Source organism: Patagioenas fasciata, chromosome 5 (genome assembly GCF_037038585.1).
Source record: "Patagioenas fasciata isolate bPatFas1 chromosome 5, bPatFas1.hap1, whole genome shotgun sequence".
Lineage (NCBI taxonomy): Eukaryota > Metazoa > Chordata > Aves > Columbiformes > Columbidae > Patagioenas > Patagioenas fasciata.
The window spans coordinates 32,024,581-32,046,007 of NC_092524.1; the positions used below are offsets into that span (position 1 = coordinate 32,024,581).

General features: G+C 45.2%; 2 protein-coding genes across 12 annotated transcripts in view; one reads left to right on the plus strand and one right to left on the minus strand.

The window, feature by feature from the left end:
• Positions 1-1,969, minus strand: RIOX1 (ribosomal oxygenase 1). The gene has a single exon (XM_065840237.2). The coding sequence runs from the start codon at positions 1,962-1,964 to the stop codon at positions 42-44; it is 1,923 nt and encodes a 640-aa protein (XP_065696309.1). The 5' UTR covers positions 1,965-1,969; the 3' UTR covers positions 1-41.
• Positions 1,970-9,474: 7,505 nt separating this feature from the next.
• Positions 9,475-21,427, plus strand: part of NUMB (NUMB endocytic adaptor protein) — a 95,169-nt gene continuing 83,216 nt past the window's right edge. For all 11 annotated transcript variants that reach the window (XM_071809245.1, XM_071809247.1, XM_071809246.1 and 8 more), the window contains exon 1: positions 9,475-9,578. The gene's annotated coding sequence lies outside the window, so the exon portion shown is untranslated. The remainder of the gene's footprint in view (positions 9,579-21,427) is intronic.

Sequence of the window (21,427 nt, forward strand, 5' to 3'; positions counted from 1 at the left end):
TTTCTAAACAAATGTGTGTTTATTCAGTTAAAAAATAAGAGTTACACTTGCACCAGAGGTTTCTTTGTAATCAGAATGCCCTTCTCAAACAGGAGAGTGGCTAGAGAAATCTTGTCCTCCAAGGTTTCACATGGAAGGCTGTCCACACGGACATGGTTTGGATAGGAAGACAGGAGAAATTCAATACTGTCTGTATACTCAGGATCTATCTCAAGGAACTTGGGTTCTTCCTTGTGATACACTCTTGAGTTTTCTGTTGTGTAATAGAGCATCACACCTGCTTCTTCATTACACAATCTAACAATGCCATGGCGAAGGAGACGTACTTCTGTGTCTTTTGTTATGAGTATATCAACATCATGGGGGCCTCCATCTTGCCACCGGGCTGGGAAGCCATACACACTCTGAGCCTTTTCACTTTGTGTAAGCACCGGTGGGAGACAGTCATGAAGAAATGACTTGGCTCTCTGATCCACAGCAGCATCAATGGGTGCATAGTTAACGAGTTTCTTTATCAGGCTCTGCACCTTCTCCATAAAGGCCGTTCGGCGAGCGTCGACTGCTTCTGAATTGGCAACCCCCATGTACCCCAAGTAGTCCATGGGAAGCCCTTGCCGGTACTCCACGTCCTCCTCCAGGGCCATCTGTAGGGCAGCTGGGAGGAGCTTCTCCAGGAGGTCCCCCCAGGAGTTCCTCTGGTAGGAGGATACAGTGATGTGGAGCGAGTGTGCATCAGGGAGACAGTCACCCTGGTGGATAAAGCCACGGGGGAAGTACAGCAGGTCCCCGGCTTCCAGCACCGTCTCCAGCATGGGCTCTCCGAGCTCAGCCTGTGTGAGGTTTGCGCTGGAGAACTGTGGCAGCACCTCAGCATCTGTCCGGGGGCGGTAGACACGCCAGTGCTTCTTCCCCTCCAGCTGCAGCACAAAGGCCTCGATGTCATCATAGTGAGGGGCAAAGCCCTGCGTCCCTGGTGGCGTGAGGTACGTGTTGGCCCCCGCCATGCTGCCAAAGTGCTCCTGCAGGATGGAGAGGAACTGCCAGACAGTGGGGGAGAAGGTCTGGGGACTGAGGAGCCGCAAGGAGCAGCCGTTCTGGTAGAAGTCCCAGACGACGGCGGGCAGAGCCCGGCCGGATGGATTGTGCGTCTCCCGCACCCCATCGGCATAGCTGGTCACGTCCAGGTGGGTGCCGAAGTGCACCTCGCCGCTTCGCAGAGTGGCGTCGAAGTCGGCTGTGGAGAAGAGCCCCGCATAGTAGCTGGGGTCACCCCGCTGCACCAGCAGTGGCGCCCGCTCCCAGTGCTGCCCCAGAAACTCTCCTGGTGCCACCGGGGCCACCAGCCACCGGAACAGCTCGGCCGCCCGCTGCCGGCTGTCCTCCATCAGCCCCAGCCGCCGCAGCAGCCCCACCGCGCCGCCGCCATCCCCCGCCGGCCGCGGGCCAGCCGAGCTCGGCGCGGGGCCGCCCTGCCGCTTCGCTGCAGGGCCGCGGGCCGGCGCCTTGGCCCGCTCCAAGCGGCATGGGGGCGCGGCGGGGCTCAGCGGCGGCTGTGACGGGGCCTCCGGCTCCGGGCCACCGCCTCCCGCGCCGCTGCTCTTCGGCTGCGTCTTGGCCCGCTCCAAGCGGCGCGGGAGCGCGGAAGCGCCCGGCGGCGGCTGTGGCGGGGCCTCCGGCCCCGGGCCGTCGCCTCCCGCGTCGCCGCTCCTCGGCCGCTCCTTGCCCGGCTCCACGCGGCTCGGGGGCGCAGCGGCGCTCAGCGGCGGGGCCTCCGGCTTCGGACCGCCGCTTCCCGCCCCGCGGCGTCTCGGCCGCGCCTTAGCCCGTTTGCCACCCGCGGGCAGAGGTGTCCCGCGGCGGCGCCGCTCCAGCCGCCCGGCCCCCGCCGCCCGGCGATACACGGAGAGCGCCGAGAGCCGGCCCAGCTGCTGCTCCCCGCCGACCGCCGCCATGGCCGCCCGCATGCACCGCCCCGCCCCGCCGAGCCGCTTCCGCCGGGGCCTCCCCTACGGGCGCCCCGGGACCGCCCCGGACACGGAATGTCAGGGCAGGTGGATCCCGCGGGGAAAGACCGCACGTCTGCCCGCGGAAGGAAGCTTTGAATGTGTGCTTGTGATGCTGTATAAAACGGGCTGTCATATCTGCCTGGACACATTCCTGTGCGACCTCACTTAGGCGTTCCTGCTCCAGCAGGGGGATTGGACTAGATGATCTTTTGAGGTCCCTTCCAATCCCAAACATACTGTGATACTGTGATCTTATCATCATATCCACTTAAAATATACCAGACTTAGGTCCATCCCCGCGTCCGGTAAAGGAAAGGTGAGGTCATGCCGGTGGGAGCTGCTGTAGCCAGAGCTGTTCCCTGGCTGGAAAGCTTCATTCTGTAAGGATGCTCTGAGCAAGCAGTCTTCCTTTTCCAAAGGTGTACCGTTGAGGTTGTGCTTTTGGACAGCGTGTAGTTACTTTACAGCCTAATGAGGTGAGATGAAGTAAGAACATCATAAGGTTCTGTTGCACAAGGAATAGAAATCCAAGTTGAATGGAGCCAATTCTGGTGTGCTGCTCTGCGCCCCCGGAGGCTGCAGCTTTGGCACAGGAAGCTTTGCTGGAGGGCAGAGGACAGACCAGCGAGACCCAGCTCATGGCAAATGTGAAAAACTATAGGGGTTTGTATAGCCAGACTGTGTTGATGCTTTTCTGATCAATAACAAGCTTCAGTAAAATAAATTCACTATGCAATACTTCCGTGAGAAAAGTCTTTGATGGACACCGATAATTCATCAGAATGGATTTTGCATGGGAATTTCATTGCCAGAGGCTGCTGGGAGTCTAAAGCATTCAACTGGAGCAATTACCCAAGCGTGCCCAGGCACCCTCTGGCTCACAAAGGTGTTATTAACCTCTCACAGATACGAATATCAGCTTCACACATTATGTTAAACAGGCAGCTAACAGTCACACGGCATGTGCAGATCTGTTGCGTGGGCCATTTAGCATCCTGGGCCTAGGATACAAAGCTGAAAAGTGATTTTTTACCTCTTTTAACTCTACCATTGCCAGGATTTTAACCAAGATCTGCATTTCAATTTTACCGCAATTCAGGACCAGAAATCATTAGTTAGGCCTAATGAGGATGGGTTCAGCTCTGAAGTCTTACTTCTAGAACAGATGCAGACATCCTAGAGGTTTAAGGTTTTTTGAATTGCCTTAAAAACAGCACAAAACAGCCTCTCATACTGTCACTGTGCTGCAAGTGGCCTAGACCCATTTTGTACATATGCAATAACAACTATTTCAAGTTTGAAGGTGTTTTTCTGATAAGGTTCTGCCGGCACAGCCTTCGCAGCCAAAGCTGCGGGCAACGCGACAGCAGCAGAAAGTTGTCCTGTTTGTACTACGGCGGTTTTTAGCTAAAGAGCTGGATTCTGGCTGTGCGTGGGCAGCACTTTTGTTTCCGCTTTAACGACCTGAACGTTTTCGGCGCTGCCAGCAGGTGGCAGAGGCCGATCAGCGCTTTGCACCCCTGCGGTGGGAAACACGCGTGGAAGGGGATGCCGCATTTTCCTGGCAAGTTGAATGGTGTGGATGGGGTTTAAAACAAGAGGGAAGCACAAGCAGCCGGGCGTGCATGTGCAGACTAGAAGAGAAGGGAAGGGTGAACTCTCTATTTCAATCCATTCTTTGTTTTCCCAAGGTTAAGCCCTGCTTACCAGAATAATCTTATCAGCTGAAACCATTTCAACAGAACTGGGCCCTTAACAAAACCGAGATGCAGGCGCTTTGAAATATGGTAGAAGTTAGGCTATTGTGTGCTTTAATTATATGTAAGCATGGCTAAATAGGCTTGGCAGGAGGAGACCTTTGAAAAATCTGGGCATCTGGGTTGTTATTTGTGTTGCTGTTTAATTTACTGGAGTGCAACTGATACTTCTCAGAAGAAGCTGGGCACTGTGCACAGGAGCTGACCTGAGTTACACCAGAATATCTGTAATGACTGCAGCGAAGCTATTCTGGGTGTTTACCAGTATAGCAGGTTCAAAGTCTCATTCGAGGGCTCTGATCTTTGTACGGATATCACTTTCTACTACTGAGAGACAGATGATTGACATTTGATTTTTTTGATGTATAACAAAGTCTCAGAGGGAAGGACACAGTGGAAAATAATGGTGGTGAAATCTCTATGACAATAAAATGTTCCTTTGACAATTTAGCCTTTCTAATAGTAAATGCTTTCAAGAATACAGAATGTTGCTATTTTTCTGCATTACACAAGAAAGGGTTTTGACTTAAGGCAGAAACAGAGAGCTCCAGAATCACTTACAAAATACTCAGATGGTTGTCTAGGAATAGCCACAGGGTCTACATGCTGTTTTCATTCGTTGTCCAATATTTCAAGGGAATTTGTCTTAAAGAAAGAACAGTGTCACGTACAGCTCTTTAAATAAACGAAAGGGAAGTAGCACAGATCTCTGAATGATTAGGTAGTCTCCAGCTGCTGCTCACATAGGCAGAGTAGCAACTGGACGCTCAATTAAATTTCTTAATTAGAATTTAACACAGAGTTGCTCAGACTTCATGAGCTTATAAGCTGCATTGCAAAGAGCCACACACATTTAAGAGGACATCAAAAATTTGTTGAGCACAACTTATTCAAGAGCCGCAAGTGACTTCAAAATAAATAAGTGACACCTCAAAGATATGTAGGGTTCATTTGATATTTTAACCTTATGCCATTCCCTGTTCAAATAATGGAAATCTCAAGTTTAAAGAGCAGTTCAGATAAGGCCTGATCCTGCATAGCTGTGAGCAATCTTCACTAACGAGTGGAAAAGGTGAAATCCTTTGCAATCCTCTGCATATTGGATACTCAGTTGTTCACCACCATGCAAACTGCCTGGTACTTTCTCTGTGTTCCTGGGAGACCACTAATGTAAACCAGTCACTTTTAGAAAGTTAAACTCAGTTTAATCATTTTTTCATTATTACTTTGTTGGCAGCCTTCCTTTTGCACTGCCAGTTTTGTTTTCATGCCAAAAGCAATACCCAGTAAGGAGAAAGAACATTTCAAGCCCTCACTAATGGGTTTCCTTAGCTAGAGCCCTGACAATCTTCCTCATACAGCCTAGTGGCATTCAGTGTGTCATCGCTGGAAGGACTCTGGGCTGGATTGTGAAGCCTGCTCCTCATTGTGAAAGCTATAAAGTTCACTGCCAGATAACAAGACTGAAAGCTAATTCAGGAACTGTTTCTCAAGAGCTATCCTCTGGCCCCCCTCATCAGAGTGAATGCACTCACTCACTGAAGCATCTCTTGGCAGAGATTTTGGTCTCTCTCCAGCTGTTTCTCTGTTCTCAGGGATTTTCTTATTCAGTGACTGGTTGTGGTCTTTAATCCTGGTTATCTTGTACACAGAGTCCCACTGAGAAAAGAAGCCTTCCCTGCCATGGAACAGTCCAATTAAAACAAATTCTTAAAATAATAATTACAAGGTCTAGTCCTCACGCTGAAATTATCTTTTTGGAGGGATTTGGAAGCACAGACATTTCCTCTTGTTCCATGTGACAATAAAATTCATAATTTGTAAGTTACAGCTGAATTTACATAGCGGATTTGAGTAGAACCTTTGACTGAGCTCACGCACTCCCTTGACAATGCATATGTACTTTCTAAACATTTAGAAATAATTTTGAGAGTTTTTTGTGCTCTTAATAGACACCATCTAGCATTTGGTTGCATTGAGCAGATACCATCTGCAGTGACTCTGTAGGCAGTGACTAAATGTGAGGCTGCAGACTCCAGGACTCCAGTCTTGTTGCTTTTCAGTGGAAGAAGAGAAGTAAATGGCTACGAGGGGAATATCTCCATCCTAAATTGAAAGTAAAGAGAACATGAATGATGTATTTGCCCTGTAGGATTAATCACATCTAGACAATCAAGACAGAAGGTATAGTCAAGCTGTTCCTGCATACATCATGTATCTTGTGCTAGAGAATATTCTTTTGATATGCACAGACTATAGCTCTTGACAAGCTGCTTGGGTGATGCTTTTCCATGGAAAAAGACTTTAAAGGATTCTTGATATTCATATCCTTCCTGTATTAGTGATGGCAGTGGCATAGCTTTGCTCATTACATATCTTTATGCCTACTATTTCAAAATGAACATATAGCCGTACTAATGTATAGCAGCACCATTCAACATTTGCTTCTTCTGTAAGTTTCTCCTTTTCAAAAGTATTTACCTTTTATTGCCTGTAAAAGCTGCCTGGACCGAAGTTTTTCTGCAGTAGTCTGAAATCGCTTCTCACCTCTAACGCAGCACTACCAAGATGGAAATACTGTGCAAACAGGATGTCTTGGTTTAGCAACCATATTGTTCAAGTCTGCCCAGAGCATGACAGGGGAAACCCTGCATCGTACTTGCATATTTGCTTCCCTTGGTAGATTTATATTGCTACTAGACAATATGGCACCTTTCAGAAGTAGTTTTGAACATTTTCAGTGCTCATACACACACACAAGCTCCTGCCCTTGTATTATCAAAAAGATGGAATTCCTCTTGGGTGACCACAGTTACAGCGGCATAAAAATGCTTATGTTGTAGTATTTATACTGGTATGGCTTGTTCCTAGAAAGGATAATATTACAGTGTGATTAGAGAAGGGAGATTCAATCACTGACATTGTTTTAGATAGCCAATAGGGGAGAATGATGTTAAGCCTCCGGGTATCTGCAATGAGGATACCGAGTTTGCATTTTCATGAGTGTGCGTGTAATATAGTCTCCGGTCCTTAGGGGACAGTGTACCATCCTGCCATCCCATTAAGACCAGAGAGGATCTCAGCTAGAATGGCTCTGCTGGCAGGAGTAAGTGGCCATGACAGGAACTGCCAAGTCCAATAATCCTGTATATTACCCTGTTCTTGCCCTTAAAGAAAAGGTGTAAAGGGGGAAATTGGGTTGGATTTCTTGGGAATACTATGAATTCTCCTCCAGTTCTTTGTTATCCATAAGGATTAAGGCACCTTGAAGCCTTGCTTCCAGTATCAGCCCTAGGAGAATTAATTTCTTCCCTCACATGGAAGCTCTCTGTGGGAAGACTGACGACACAGAACATGACTAGGACCCCCAGCAGAGCACAGTGAATGTGCAGTTTATGTTAGATGTGCAGCTTGTCCAGCTCGGTGACCTTTAGGGTCATCGTCCTTTCCCACCACAGTCCCCTTTCCCTTTGGTCAGCAATGACTATATGGGGAGGTCGAGTTAGGGAGAGATACAAACAGCGGAGCAGAGAAGCGGTAATGGCAACAAATCAATTTAGTTATCTAATAAATACTTGTAAAAGCTATATGTATGAAGCATACATTAGAACTTTATTTACAATAGCATGTCCCAGTCTTTCCCTTGCCAGCCCTCAAATACTTTACATTTGGGAGCAGAGCATCTTTATAATACAGGAATTATCCCTTAGAAATAAAGCTTTAGGGCACCATGCTTTATAAATATTTTTGTCTGAAATCCAGAGATGGTAAATAAGATGAAGAGTTAAACTGAAACTACTATGAATGCAATATATGAAGAGCTCTGCCTGGACAGGAATGTCTCTAGGTTTCATAAAACCAGAAGAAAACTCTGGACCAGTTTAAATGTCTCGTCTGGAATATGTTTGGCTCAAACACAGGTAGGTCATGGTCCTGGCTGAGAGCAGCAGTCTGGAAGTAACTGAGAAGCAACTGTGAGAGGGAAGGCAGCTCTCTGGTTTTGCTTTCCAAGATGAGGGATGTGCAAAAAGGTGTAAGAAGAAGGTTAAAAAAAAAAAAAAGGTATTTTCTTCTTAGTTTGATTTGTGACCAAGGGGTAATTCGGGGGTCAGAGCATCAGTTTGAAACTCAGTGTCTCACTTATACTTCATCCTGAGTACCTCCTATGTGAACTTGGTAAATGATTTTTGCACATGATGTTCTGAAATTCCCACTGATTTCAGTTGCTTTATTTTCTGGATGTTTGCCAGTTAACATTAAGGCCTACATTCTTTGTTGCTCTGTTTCTTTGCTGGATTCAGAAACAAAAAGGAATAGGGGGATGGTGCATGCAGGGAGAAGATAACGATGCAGAGAAACCTGATGTAATCTTTGCATTTGAATTTCCTGATTTTTTTTTTCCAGCTGAATGTTCTGGGAACTGTTCTGCCTTGCATTTTGGATGAAGTAGCTGCTCGAAAGTCTGGTGAGAGGAGGCAGCTGTTGGAAACGTGTATTTTGGATAACGCGTTCAGGCCAAGCCCTGTGCGCAGTCACCCAGGTTCTGCCCGCAGAGGATTCCCCTGGTGACTTCCCTTTGAAGTGCAGCCTCGCTGTTGAATTCAGCACCTGGTACTGCCTCTGCTTTGAAAATGGAGGCACGCTTGAGTTTCTTGGGCTGATGGAAGGAAACCCAAGAATATCTTTGATCTCAGAAAGTCCCAGTCACGGGGGGTAACGCATGGCAGAGAGGAGCCTGCTCACCTTTCCCCTGCTAACCCGGCCTCTAGCTGATGGAGGACATTATGTGTGCACATTTCACCGCAGCCCCTGGGGAAGGTGACAGTTCTTACATGAAGCTTATTGGGGGGAAACTGAGGCGGCACCAGGCCCCACGGCTGGGCCCACAGCTGCTGTCCTTCTCCTCACGCCACCAGCCCACACCGGGGAAGCTGCCTCTCCTGCGAGGGGCTCCCCAGCAGCTGCCAGGGTGTCTCCCCGCTTGGTGAAGTCTCCACGGCAGCAGTGTCAGCCACACGTTTCGGCAGGCGCCTGCCCCTGAGCAATCCCTCATGGCAGGCAATTGCACAGGGCCTGTTGGCAGGCTTGAGGATCCTAGCAGCTCAGCTCCCCGCCATTCCCCGGCTTCAGAGAGCAGAAACCCCAGCAAAGGGTGCCTCGGCTCGGTGGCTCTGCCCTGCGGCCCCGCCTACCCAGGAGCTGCCTCAGTGCTGCGAGAGAATGAGACCCACGGCCGAGCCAAACCGCAGACAGGCGGCCAACCGCTTAATGGGAGGCACGTCCCACACCCCCGGCATCAACGGGAGGCCGGCGGGTCTCCGGGAGGCGGGGAGGAGAGCTGGTTTCTGCCCTGACACCCCAGGGAGGGGCGGCTGCCGTGGCGCAGACCGCTACCACCCGCCTTCCCACGGCGCAACCCAACTCTCCGCCGCGCTAACACAGCCTAAGCCGAGTGCAGAGGCGGGCCCATCGCCGCAGCTGGCACGTCTGGCAGCCTATCCTGGCCCTCCGTTCCGACCGTTTCAGCCAATCAGGAGCAGCAGCAAAAGAGTGGGGGCGCCAAAGCCCCGGCGTGAATAAAACACCCGGGACCCGTGGGCGGAGAGAGGCGGGGTCGAGGCTTTGACGAGCAGCTTCTCGCAGCAATCCAAAGGCCGGACGACGGAGCGGGCGGCCAATGGGCCGCCAGGATGGGCGTGGCGTGCGGTGTGGGCGGGAGCAGTTGCCGGTGGGGCGGGGGGAGAGCGGTAGCGGCGCTGCTCGGTGGCGACGGGTGGCTGAGGAGGCGCTGGAGGGAGGAGGCTGCGGGCAGCAGGTGAGCGCGGCTGGGCCGCGGCGCGGGGTAGGGCCTTCGCCGCGGCAGGCGCGGGGACCGAAGCCGTGGGCGGGTGTGGCGGGGGCGTGTGAGCCCCGCGGGGTGTGGAGGGTCCGTGCGCGGGGTCTGCGCTGAAGGCGGTGGAAGCCTGAGGGGGCCGGCGGGTGGTGGGGGGCGGTGGTGCCCCCGGAAGGTGCTTGCGGGGACTGGGGGAGAGGCAGGGGCACACTCAGGTCCCCACCCGGGGGGAGGGAGGAGGGGCGGTGGCGTGGGCCCTGGCGCGATCCCCGGGGTGGGGTGGGGTGGGGTGGGGTGGGGCGGGGGCTCGGCGCAGGTGGAGCCCGCAGGGGCGAGGGCTGTGCGGGGAGCGTCGAGCTGCCGGCCCGGGGGAGCGACCCCCGGGACGCCGCCGCTTCCTGGTGTCCCTCTCCTGGGCCGCCTGTGTCTGCGGTCTCTCCTAGGCCTTGAATCCCGGCCAGGTTTCCGTCAGAGGGTCCCTCCGGCGCGGCCGCTCCCGGGCCGGCTGTCGCCGTGCGCGGCGCTTTGTATGGCCTCCCGCCCTCCGTGCGGCCGCGGGAGCGAGCGGGGGCCGCCGGGGCTCCGGCAAGTTCGGGCTTCCCCTGAATCCTCCGCCTCGTCTCCGCGCTGTGAAGTTTGGGAGGCGTCGGGACGGGGCTCCGAGGCGGGGGCGCTGACGGCCCGGTCTCGCAGCGCGAGTTGTAGGGGAAAGGGCCCCCGCAAGCAGCGAAACTCGTCTCTTTTCACCCGGTTCGTGGCTTGGCCGGTCCCTTTCTGCGTGTGCAACAGCACGCCAGGCTGCACAAAGGAACGGGCGGCGGGTTCGGCGCGTCCTGCGGGGCGCAGGGGGGGTGGATGGTCGGCAGCGCCGGGCGGAGTGGCCGTGGTGCCCGGTGGGCGCTTACCGGGGCGGGCATCGCCTCCCTCGGCTCCCGGGAGATAATGGAGGGTTGGAAGGCAGCTTCTCTTTGCAACGCGCTGAACTCCTTTTATTGCACTTACGGAGATGAACAGTCTTCAAGAATGAAATGATGCATCCATCAGAGGAGAGTTAATGTCCTGCAGCAGCTCCGGTCTACAACTTCTTCAGTAGATTTATGTAACCTGCTCATTAATGGTTTATGAAATGATAAGGGAGCTTTTTGACTTTATTTCTGTGTGGTACTGTGTTTTCAAGGTTGTTGTCAATGTTTCTCAATTCAGCTGCCTGAAGTATGAGATGCTTATAACCATTAGCAGTGTCTGATTGTACTATTTGAGGGTTTTTTTTGTTGTTGTTATTTTGCTTTGTTGTTGTTTTGTATTTTTGATCTCCCTACCTCTCCAGATAGGCTTCCAAATGAGGAGAGTGGGTAAAATGGAAGGCATAGTCATTCTGTTTGGCTGCAGTATTACTCTAGGTATGGCTTATAGCAAAAAGTGTAAATATTTAAATGGATTTCTGACTCATCATTCTATTTGACTTATTGATCTATGGTGGTTAATGCTAAAACCGTCTTCGTGATTATGTAGAAGTTAATAGTAACCATAGAGAAAGAGTATGGTTTTCTGCTGATCAGTGTGTGTTTTCCATTTCTTCATCTCTTAGCAATTCTCTGTGGGAATGCCACTTTTTTTTCTCCTTAGCAAAAATTGTACAGAAGAAATAAATAATGTGAGCAAAGTCCAAAAAAAAAAAAAATGAGATGTTTTCATCCTTGCCAGTGATTCTTAAACTCTTTTGATAGTCTGAGTTATCCTACAGTAATCTCATTTTAATCTGTAATCGAATAAGGTGTTTTAAGCCTCAGTGAAAACTCTGATTTATAGAACTTGTAAACGTAACATATCAAATAATTTTTTTTCCTAAAGTATACATACAAAATGCAATTCAAATCAGCCATTTAAATCCTTATTAGCAGAAAATTTATTTTTCAGCCTGGGAATTACTTTCCTGCATTTATTACTTCTCCTAAATATGTGGAAACTGAAGGTGCATGTAAACCAGACAGAGTAGACAAATTTGTTTATCTTCTTATGGGGGCCTTGTGAATCCCTCTGATTTTATATTAGTAGCTGTCAGCATTACGCATTTAGGAAAAAAAAAACCCAAACAAACAAACCAGCAAACCACGCTGGGCTCTTAAAACTTGCAAGGCTTCTAAGTATTACATTTTGTAGTCTGATATAGCTACTTGCTGTCAGAATGATCTGTAAGTATTTTTCTTTCCCACCATAATGAGCACGGTGGGATAAAAACTCCTGAAATGACAGTGAAAATCCTTGCAAAAGTGCTTGCATCCCCAGGAATAGGGCTATCAGGAAAACATATTGTTATAGAGTTTTTATCATGTTTGTAAGAGCTTGTTACAGCACCACACAGGATTCTTGAATTCTGCCTGTAGCTGTTTTTATTCCACTAGTAATATTGGTGGAGCTGCACAACAATGAAAAAAAAAAAAAAAGTTGCTCTGATGCTATAGAAAGGTAAATCTTATGTAGTCTATACAAATGATGTTTTACACAGTATCTTTAGGTAAGAGATTCTCATGGCAGCCTAAGCTCATGTAATTGCTGACTTTGAGGTCCTTTCCTACTTACTACACTCATCCAGCACTGCTGACCTTGTTCTGTTTTTGGGGGAAGGGTCAAAGGTTATTTATATTCTTGTTTATTTTGGTAGCTTATCAAGCAAGCTTGGTTTAAACTAATGTGAAATCATGACCTTAATCTTGCATTTAGAGTTTCTGTTGATCAGGGAATGTATATTAAAATTATAGATTATGTGTTCAGTTCAGGGATCTCAATTTTAATAAATGACCTTAGAGTATATTGCTTTTCTTTATTTTTTTTTCTAGCGAATACCAAGTGTAAGCACCAATCAAACTAAGACTTAACAAGTCTTCTATAGTCATGTTACTGCATTACCAGCAGAGCAGCTTTGATTTCTCTGACAGTGCTTTCACCAAAAGGAGCTATTTTTCTGTTAGTCCTTCTTTGCTGATCCAGCTGAAAACAGTGGTACAGAAAAATCTTGAGCTTCAGTTGGATCACCTGCCTAAACTGGCTGACTTCATGCCTATGCAGATGTTACTGCTATCATAGGAGGAGGAAGAGGCTGTGACCACTTTTTTTTCTGAAGCAGCTCTATTTTGGTTTTGCCTAAGCTTGTCAGGAAATTTGGCAGATTAAACTGGGACCATGGTGGTCTTACCTCCTTCCTGACTGTGCATCTTCCCCTCCTGGCAAAGAAGCCTTTGTGGCTGTGAGTTAAGCAAAGTCAGGGAGTTAATCAGGCTGGTAATGAATTGCTTTTTTGCTTTGTTGGATTTTGGCTGGATCGTGTTCCTGAACTGGCTGACCATCAAGGTCGGGGGTGGGAATGGGACTTCCTGTTGAAGTGAATGAGGTAGGGGGTGGGAGATGAGGCCATAAAGTACCTCTGATTTAGATTTCCCTGAGCTTTTCTGGAACCATACCTTTCCATCAACATGACCTGGGTTAATAAAGACCTATAGCAAGCTGTTTTAAGGCGTCTTGGCTGATAAAACCTCAAATAAATTGGAGAGCGTTCTTCTGTTTTTCTCAGTTGACACGATGTGGGTGGTAACAGCGGTGAGTGGAGGATGAGGAGCCAGGACTGGGCCAAGCGCAGTAACCTCAGACTGACACAGCTGTGTCTGGAAGAGAATTTGTTCTCATCTTAATTGTGGGATCCATCAAATACCCGTTGTGAACTGATGTTCTTTACAGTGTATAGTTAAAGCAGATATTGCATCAGAAAGAAGAAAACTTTCATTAGTAGATCAGGAAGACATTTCCACTGTGCAGGAGACAGTCTGGTGGGTTGTGGTTGTGTGCTTTTTTTTTAGTTGCTTTTTTATTGACTGAGACTTGCAAGCATTGATAAGCTGCCGTCAGTCTAGGAGTATAAATGGCATAATGTCACGTGTAACTGCAGTTACATATTCATCCAGAATCCTTTCAAGTGTGTTGTAGGTGGTGATACCTTTGTGAAAACTTGAATTGCTTTGTTCGGCATTTGTCCTTACAGAGCAATTCTTTGTAGAGTCCTGGTGTTCTATAGTTATCATACGTGATGTCTTGAAGATGTTTCTGGATAGTAATTTATATGTCTTCTTTTTCTGTTGTGACTGAAAGTGTGTCAGGACGAATGATTTGTGTGTGAGAAATCAGCTGAAAGAGGAATACAAATGCCAAATATAAAGGTGCTCTTGAGGAAAATGTGAAGCCAATAATTTCAGAGTTTGAGGGTCAGAAACAAGCTGTTGGCTTGAGTGCTGAATCTGTAGTGTTTTTGAGATTTTTTGCTGGCAGGTTTTGACACTAAAGCCAGAATGGTACTGATTAGCTTTATAAGTGAAATAGTGGTTTCAAATACATTGTGTTAAAACTTGGACCAAACTGTTTGGAATTTTTTCTGGTTATCTTTTCCAGGAAACAACAATTTTGAACTTCCTGGTGAACTGGGTAGTAAAAAGTACTCTTTAATCTTTATATATGTTCAGCGAGTTTATTCATCAGAACTACTTTCTGTAGGTATGTACTTGGTCATTGGCCTGGGCTTCTTCACAGGGCACAGATCCTAGGAGCTACAAGTACTCCTGAGGCTATTAAGATAAAACATATACTGGTGTACTTGGCCACAACTCCTCTTACTCTATAACTGTTCTTTGAATGTGACCACTCTTATTCAGTTTATTTTTCTAGGGAAAAAGCCTCAAACCTTTAGGGTCTTCCATTCTACTTGTAATGTTGTTTAAACTTGATTAATGCAGTTCAAACCTGTGTCGAGGCTGCACTCTCAGCAGTGAACTGATTTTAGGTTGTTAAAGAAGCTCATTTTGGTAATCCACCAGAACTGAAGATACCTTGGCTTTTCCCAGGCTGTGAGGTTTGCTGAAGGCACCACTGAGTGTGTAGATGCCAAACTCTCCTAGTTACTTGGTTTGCCGTGCAGCTGGATGCTTAGTGGCTCTTAGATGCTCTGGTCTTCAGTTAGCTGCTACCTTTGTGTGTTGACTTCAGATTTTGAGTGACGATAGTCTGCTTTCAAAGGCATTAGTTCATCAACTGCTGGAGTAAAACTCTTAGGAGACATGAGAATTTGTTCCCTGTACAGAGGAAAGACACAAGTTAGGAACTTGGTTTGCAATTGCTAATAGGCCGAGTCTAAATTTTGTTTAGTAACTGATGGTAAAAGTGTTGGATTCATGTTTTCCCTCATATTGTGCGTATAAAGTAAAAAGCAGATATGTTCCTTCCTTCTAAATGTGTTTAAGAGTAGCCTTCTAATTTTGTTCTTGTATTTTTTTCTGTAACTTGGAAGCACTAGACCAGTTTCTGTGAAGCAAATAACCAAATACTGTAGTCCCATGAAACTTAATTGCTAGCTTGGCTTTTTGATCTAATATTTGTTTCTTTCTTGAAGTAATAACTTAAATTCTGTGGAAAATAATCAGTGGGTGCTTTTTCTCGTTAAAAGACAGTTGATACTCATTTGATTTTTACAGATTGCTGTAACCACAGGGCTACAGAGATGCACAGGCTGGGCACTGGGGCTCACGGCTGGCTCATGCCTCTGCACTGGGATAGGTGAATTTTGCAACCTTTTTCCCTGCTTTACTAATATGCCTTTGTAAAGTGTATACTTTTTTTTTTTTTCTTTAAGTCTGCTTACCATGGTCTTTCTGCTGGCTATTTTGCATTTACAAGAATGAGATGTGATGCGATTTCCAAAAAGCCTGTGTGGCTTAATCTGGTCTAAAAAGCCTGAGAGTTTACCTGTCATTAAGATGGTACTAGTCAAGGTTTAGCACGTTGTGCTGAGCTGGGGTTCCTGCGGATGTTCTTTTTTGTAGTCCTGATCGATGCAGACTCTGTATTTGTCAAGTCATCGCATTTCAGGTTGAAACGTATATCATCTGTGCATCAAATTCCCTAACCCAGCCTGAAAATATCATGTATAAGAATTAAGAGTTTCTGATTTAAGGTCTTACATAGACCAGGTTTAATAGAGTTCAGTGGTTGTGATATTGGTTTTACTTTTTGTATTTTAGCAGATATTTATTGATATAGCAGCTTTTTGGGGTTTATTTCCTTCTGCTCCCCTCCAGTAAATTAGCAGTAGTCTACTTAACAGTTAATTGTGCACTCTCTCATATTAACAGACCTTGAAAATTATCAGAGATTAAATTACGAAGTGTTCAATTTTGCTTACGTCTGTAAATTTTGATATTTCTGTGTAGGTTACAGTATGTATGTGAAAAACATCTCTTATGTAATGTGCTCTTTCTTTAACTGGGTTTGCATGGGGTGGCTTTGAAAGAGCATCACAACATTCGTATACATCTTTATTTACATATTAGTATTACTTGTTTTTTTTTTTAATTGACATAAATTTGTTTTTCGGAGGCAGTTTGTTTGTTTAAAGCGCCTCTAAACTGTACCATGTGTGGATTTTCCTATGTAAAGAAAGTAACCTGTGAAAAGCCACTTAGTCTCTGCGCAATGGGGCAGCCCTGCGTGTTCCTCTGACCTTGGGAGCAGAGCACCAGCCAGAACTGCGATTCGATCAGTCTGTATCTTTTTGCCAGGATATTTACCAAAAGATTCTATAAAATGGTTGGTCTTTTCAGAGTTGATGATATATTTTTTTCATCTATGTCTTGGATTTACTATGTGCAACTGACAGATAGAAGAGGGTCACTGAATGCTCTGGCAAGCTTTCTGGATGTGTTATGGTTAGGTGCATTATACTACTATTGGAATATGGATTGTTTATAATTTCATTCAAATGGCTGTAATAGTGTTATGCAGTGGATTTTTTTTTTCCTTCAGGTTTTATTTTGTTTGGGTAAATTTTGTTTGCTAGCTTAGATGGCCTAGGGACTCTTCCATCACCAGACTGTAATGAATGGGATGGTAACAAAGTAATTTCTGTGCTATCCCCAGGAATAGCACAGTGGTGCCTCAAGATAAATTTTTGGTTTTTCTCTTAGCCTTTTACTTTGTGTCTTGGGTTTTCATGAGGAATATTCAAAGTCTGTGAGTGTTATCCTCCAAATAAGGTCATTGTTTTATTTTTCCTCAATACTGCAGTACAAATGTTTATAATTCTTCAAAGGCATTAAAGGAAAGCTTGTAATATTGGCTTGGCACAAACTTGAACAGCCAAAATATAGGAATATTTTTTTGCTGTCTAGCAAGGTAGGGTGCATCCCTTTAAAGAGGTGTTTGCATAGTACTATCGGAAAGTTTTCTTCATTCTTAAAAGTACAAAATTTGTGCCTCAGAAATGACCTTTATTGCTTAAATGCACAATCTTGAATGTTGATACTGAGAGCGAAGTGTCATGTCTATTACTTTACATTTCAGACATGGTCCTGTACTTCAGTTTTATTTTCAGTTGTAATCAATTATTCTCTGTGTAATTAACTCTTGCTTTGGACATTTACTTTGTGTGCCAGAGTTTGTTCTCAAGGTAGTCATATCCACGTAGTGTTTAGTATCTTGCCTATGCATGGGCCAGGAGCATAACTGGGGCTAGAAAAAGTCAACATGGTTTCTCTGCCTATGTTATTTATTGACTTTAAGCTGAGGATCCAAGTCTGCAAATCTTAGAGAGAAAAGAATGTTCATTGTTCAAGTGAAAAAAAAATATGTCTCTAACACACAGTAATTTAACAACTGTTAAACTTTTCTTCTTGTACTGTAGATTTAGTTCTTCTGAGGCAGGCAGTGCTGAGGTAGATATACAGACACACCAAATTGTGGAAGGGTTGTTGTTGTTTTGAAAGTTCTAAGGATGATTTAAGGAGTTGATAAAAGTAATTATTTTTGAGGAAATCCAGAATCAAAATCTATCGGAGTCTGTCTTAATTTCCTTATTCCTCAATTTCCTGTCTTAATTGCTTAATAATGGACTGTAATGCTTTGCTGTGAACGAAGTATGGTCACTTGGTTGGAAAAAACAGTTTTGCACAAAATGGCTTACCCTCTGCTGTGGGATGATGTGTCGCCTGCAATAATTTGTTTGATTTGATAGTTTATTACTCTCATTTCCTGCATTTCAGACAAAGAACAAGTAGATATCCAGAGGTAAGAAACTTTTTGGAAGTGTGATGTGTCCTGGAATTGTCTGAGATACTGGATTGCATTTTCTCTCCAGTCTTACCTGATGATGGCTATGCTTCTTGCAATTCTGAATTCCAGTTTAGCATCCCAGGACTGTTTGATTGTGTATTCTTTTCTTGAACTGAATAAATGATAAGAATGATTTGTTTTTTCCAGGTTTGTTTTCATCAGGTTCAGTTCTCTGTTTCCACTTCTGCAAGTGCCAGCACTGGAGCTTTGGGTGGGGGAGAAGAAGCAGAGAGGCTGTGCCAATGCTCAAAGGAATTGCCAGGGGTCCTGCAGATGGCTAATGAAACTGTGTGCTAGTGCCTTTTGGAAGTCTTCTGTCTGCCTGTCTCTCTCAACCTCTAAAGGTCCCACCTGAGGTGAAGGTTATGCATTCAGGAGCTCTTTCCCTGGAGTTTATTCTAGATGCATAAGTGATCTCTGCATAGGAGAGGGGCCACCAGTAACGATGGCCCATCAGTCTTCAGTAGACAGGCCTCTGTAGCTGTGGTTATGTGAGCAGCCAACTGCTACTTATCTTGCCATAGGATGTAGAGAACACATCTCAAATTCATCAGTGGTGGTAGATCTTCTGGCTACCACCACATTGTCTTGCTGTCTGCTTCTAGTAGATGGCAAGATATTATCTGAACCAACTGGGTTCTGCTTGTTGTCTTAGCCCTTACTCCCCATATAGTGTATCACAATCTGGTGACCAGACTTAGTTCTGTCACCTCACATAATAGCCCTAGAAGTGGGGGTTTCTGCAAGTAAAGAGTAGTAATTGAATGGATGTCTTGCTTTTTATGGCATTGCATCAAGTGAGAAATGGAACCAATTGGTGTGTGAAAATGTAGGCAAATACTGAAATGATTAATGAGGTGATTGTGAAGATACCGTTTATCTTGCTAATGATAATGTTACCTTAGAAAAAAAAAAAAAAAAGTAGTCCCAAATCTTCCTTCCTTCAGATTTTCTACAAAGAATGGAAAACTTCATTCCTTTTGTGGAACTAGGCTATGAGGTTGGGTTTTTGTTCCGCTTTCACTTGTTGTCTCTGCTCCAGCTGCATCTGAAAGTGTACAAACATGCTTACTAAAGTCTTCTTAATGTTACTTTCATGTAAATGATTGCTTGTTGTTCAGTTTAATTCTTCAGTGTTTGGTCTACATAAATTCTGCATAATCTTCCTTTTTGCTTTGAAAGGTGGTCTGGCAACTTTCTAATGTGCATCTTTCTGTTGTAAGATGTATCAGAAGTATAAAAACTGATTAGTTGCAACTATGCTTGACTTTATTTTTGTGAAATAGCTAATGATTTGTTGACTCATCTATGAGAGATGGCATTACATCCGGTCTAGTTCTGTGCAGAGGCACTCGATCAATCTGCTGTAAATTGCTGTCCTAGTTTCTTCAGTGAAAGGGACTGGCATCTACCAGTCTTGCATCATGTCACCCCCAAATCCTGAGGGCTACTGTTCTATGGTAGGGATAAAATGGCTATAGCTGTAGTATTTTGAAATTCAAGTTAGAATTAATTTGATCTTCCAGGACTTGCTTTCAGATATACTTTGTGGCATTTGTGGGTATCACCAGCAATTCATGGCAGAATATTGTATTTTTATACTGCACTTTCCTTGGTTTACTAAGCGGTACAGCATTTATGGCTGTGTGGGCATGTATGGCTGGCAGGGCTCTAGACACTACTGGCTTAAAGCTGCAAACCTAATTCTTGGGACATTCTGTTTTCAGAAAGTGGGGAATGGTACCAGTGCAAAATACACTGGGAAATGCTTCTCTTGACAGCTATTTACATGGAACCTTGAAGAGCCCTTTAATTCAGGACTTAATAGTTCTTAAAATTTAAGCAAAGTAGCTTGAATCCTGGTCATTCTTAGCTCTTGCTTTTAGGCACAGCAGAATGATTGAAGACAATTACCAGTTTAGGGGAGTAGCAAGGATAGTCTTGGATTTTTATTTTTTTTTTTCCTCAGAAGCACCACGTTAGGTGTTTTCATCTTTTAAAACCAAACAAATAGTAGTTGCCACGTCAGGTGTCATTAATGAGTACTTATTTAGATTCAATAGACTGTTTTAAAAAAAAGTGTTGTTCCCTTGTAATCCTGGTATGGAGTGTATGGACATCAATCTCATTTATGCTTAGGTGCTAAAGCAAGCTGTGTTACTGTATTAAATTAGATGTTGCATAATTCTATGTTTACTTTGGGGACCTCATTATCTGCCATTTTAAGTTTGGAACTGGGTTACAGAAGTTCCTGGGTTTTAATGCTTTGCTTGCATGCAATTTAGAAGTTGTTTTCTTTTTTCCTAAAGGTAGGAATTCATGTTCCCATATCCTACTCACAAGTCTTTAGTCCCAATAAAAGGACTTAAACAAGATAACTGTCATTAATGTGTTTTATTTTCGTGCAGTTATAGTTTCCTAATGAGGTTGGGATCATTTAAGTTCAGACACGTGGAAAAGTGTGAGGTAGTTACTGTTTTGACTATAACATATTTCATTACTCTCTCTTCTCTAGAGCAAAATTAGGGAAGTTCTTCAGATCCATATAAGGTTTTTATGACTCATCTTTCTGGGAATAGAAATATCATGGTTTATCTGAAAGGCAATCAGAATAGTTTAACATGCTTAAAATTCTCCTTTGTTATGTACTAAGTCTACATCATTGTGTAGTGGTCTCAAAGCAGGTAGCAGAACATTTCTTTAACCATAACTAATGGAGCATCTGAATATCAGAAATTCAGGTGTTAACAGGAAGGGGGAGAGGCAGGACAGTAGCGGATTTGATTTATTTCACTGATTGAGTAGAGAATTATCTTGAATGAGTCCTGCACATTGTATAGAGTTCTTGTAGTGCATAGGAAATAAAGGATGTTGAGGAAAACTGCAAATTCTTTGCTGATTTTTGCAAAATAAAATGTTCTGTCGTGTTGCACAGGTTGTTGAAGATGCAACTGGTTGATAGAGCCTCCTTTTTTTTTTTTTCCTTCCTCATTTTCCTTAAGCTTCTCCCATTGAAACATCAAGGGGAAAGGTGCAGGTTCTTTTAGTGAAAGACAGACTTGTGAGATCTGGTTTAATTTATTTTGTTCTACAGATCTATTTGCTAATAGGTTATTTGGGGTTAAATTCAGAAGACTTATGTTTTGCGAAGTTAATATTTAGGTTCTCGGCATACCAGACTCAGGGTTGTCAATCATGTTTTCTTCTTGTGTGGTGCAGGGTGGAAAATTAGGAATGAAAGAATGTCATTGAAAAGAAAGGGTATTTGCTGCTCAGCGTAGCAAATAAAACACGGAGATGAGTCTTGAGACCTCTTACTTTCTAGGCTTAAGGTGCCACGCTGTAAGCTGCAAGATGCTTATGACCTTTGGGATTTATAGTTGTAAGCCTCTTTTGAAGTTTAAAACATTTCTGTGGTTCGCGGGTCATTCCTTCTAAAATACCACTGAAGGAGGTGGTAGATGTGTCTCTAGGCAGTGTTATGGCATTCAGAGAAACAGCCCAGGGTGTGGGCTGTAAGCTCAAGAATGTATTTCCCAAGCAAGTCTTGTTCACTAGCAGGTATTTTTGATCCTGGCAGTGACACTACTGAGGATGTCCAAGGGTGGTTCTGGGTATCTCATGAATTCTTAACCTGGCTGTTCACTGCCACTTGTAGAAGTGTTCGCATTGCCCACCACATGCTT

What these genes read in the sequence shown, in the direction of transcription:
- RIOX1 (XM_065840237.2), bottom strand. Translation starts at nt 1,964, where the DNA reads ATGCGGGCGGCCATGGCGGCGGTCGGCGGGGAGCAGCAGCTGGGCCGG.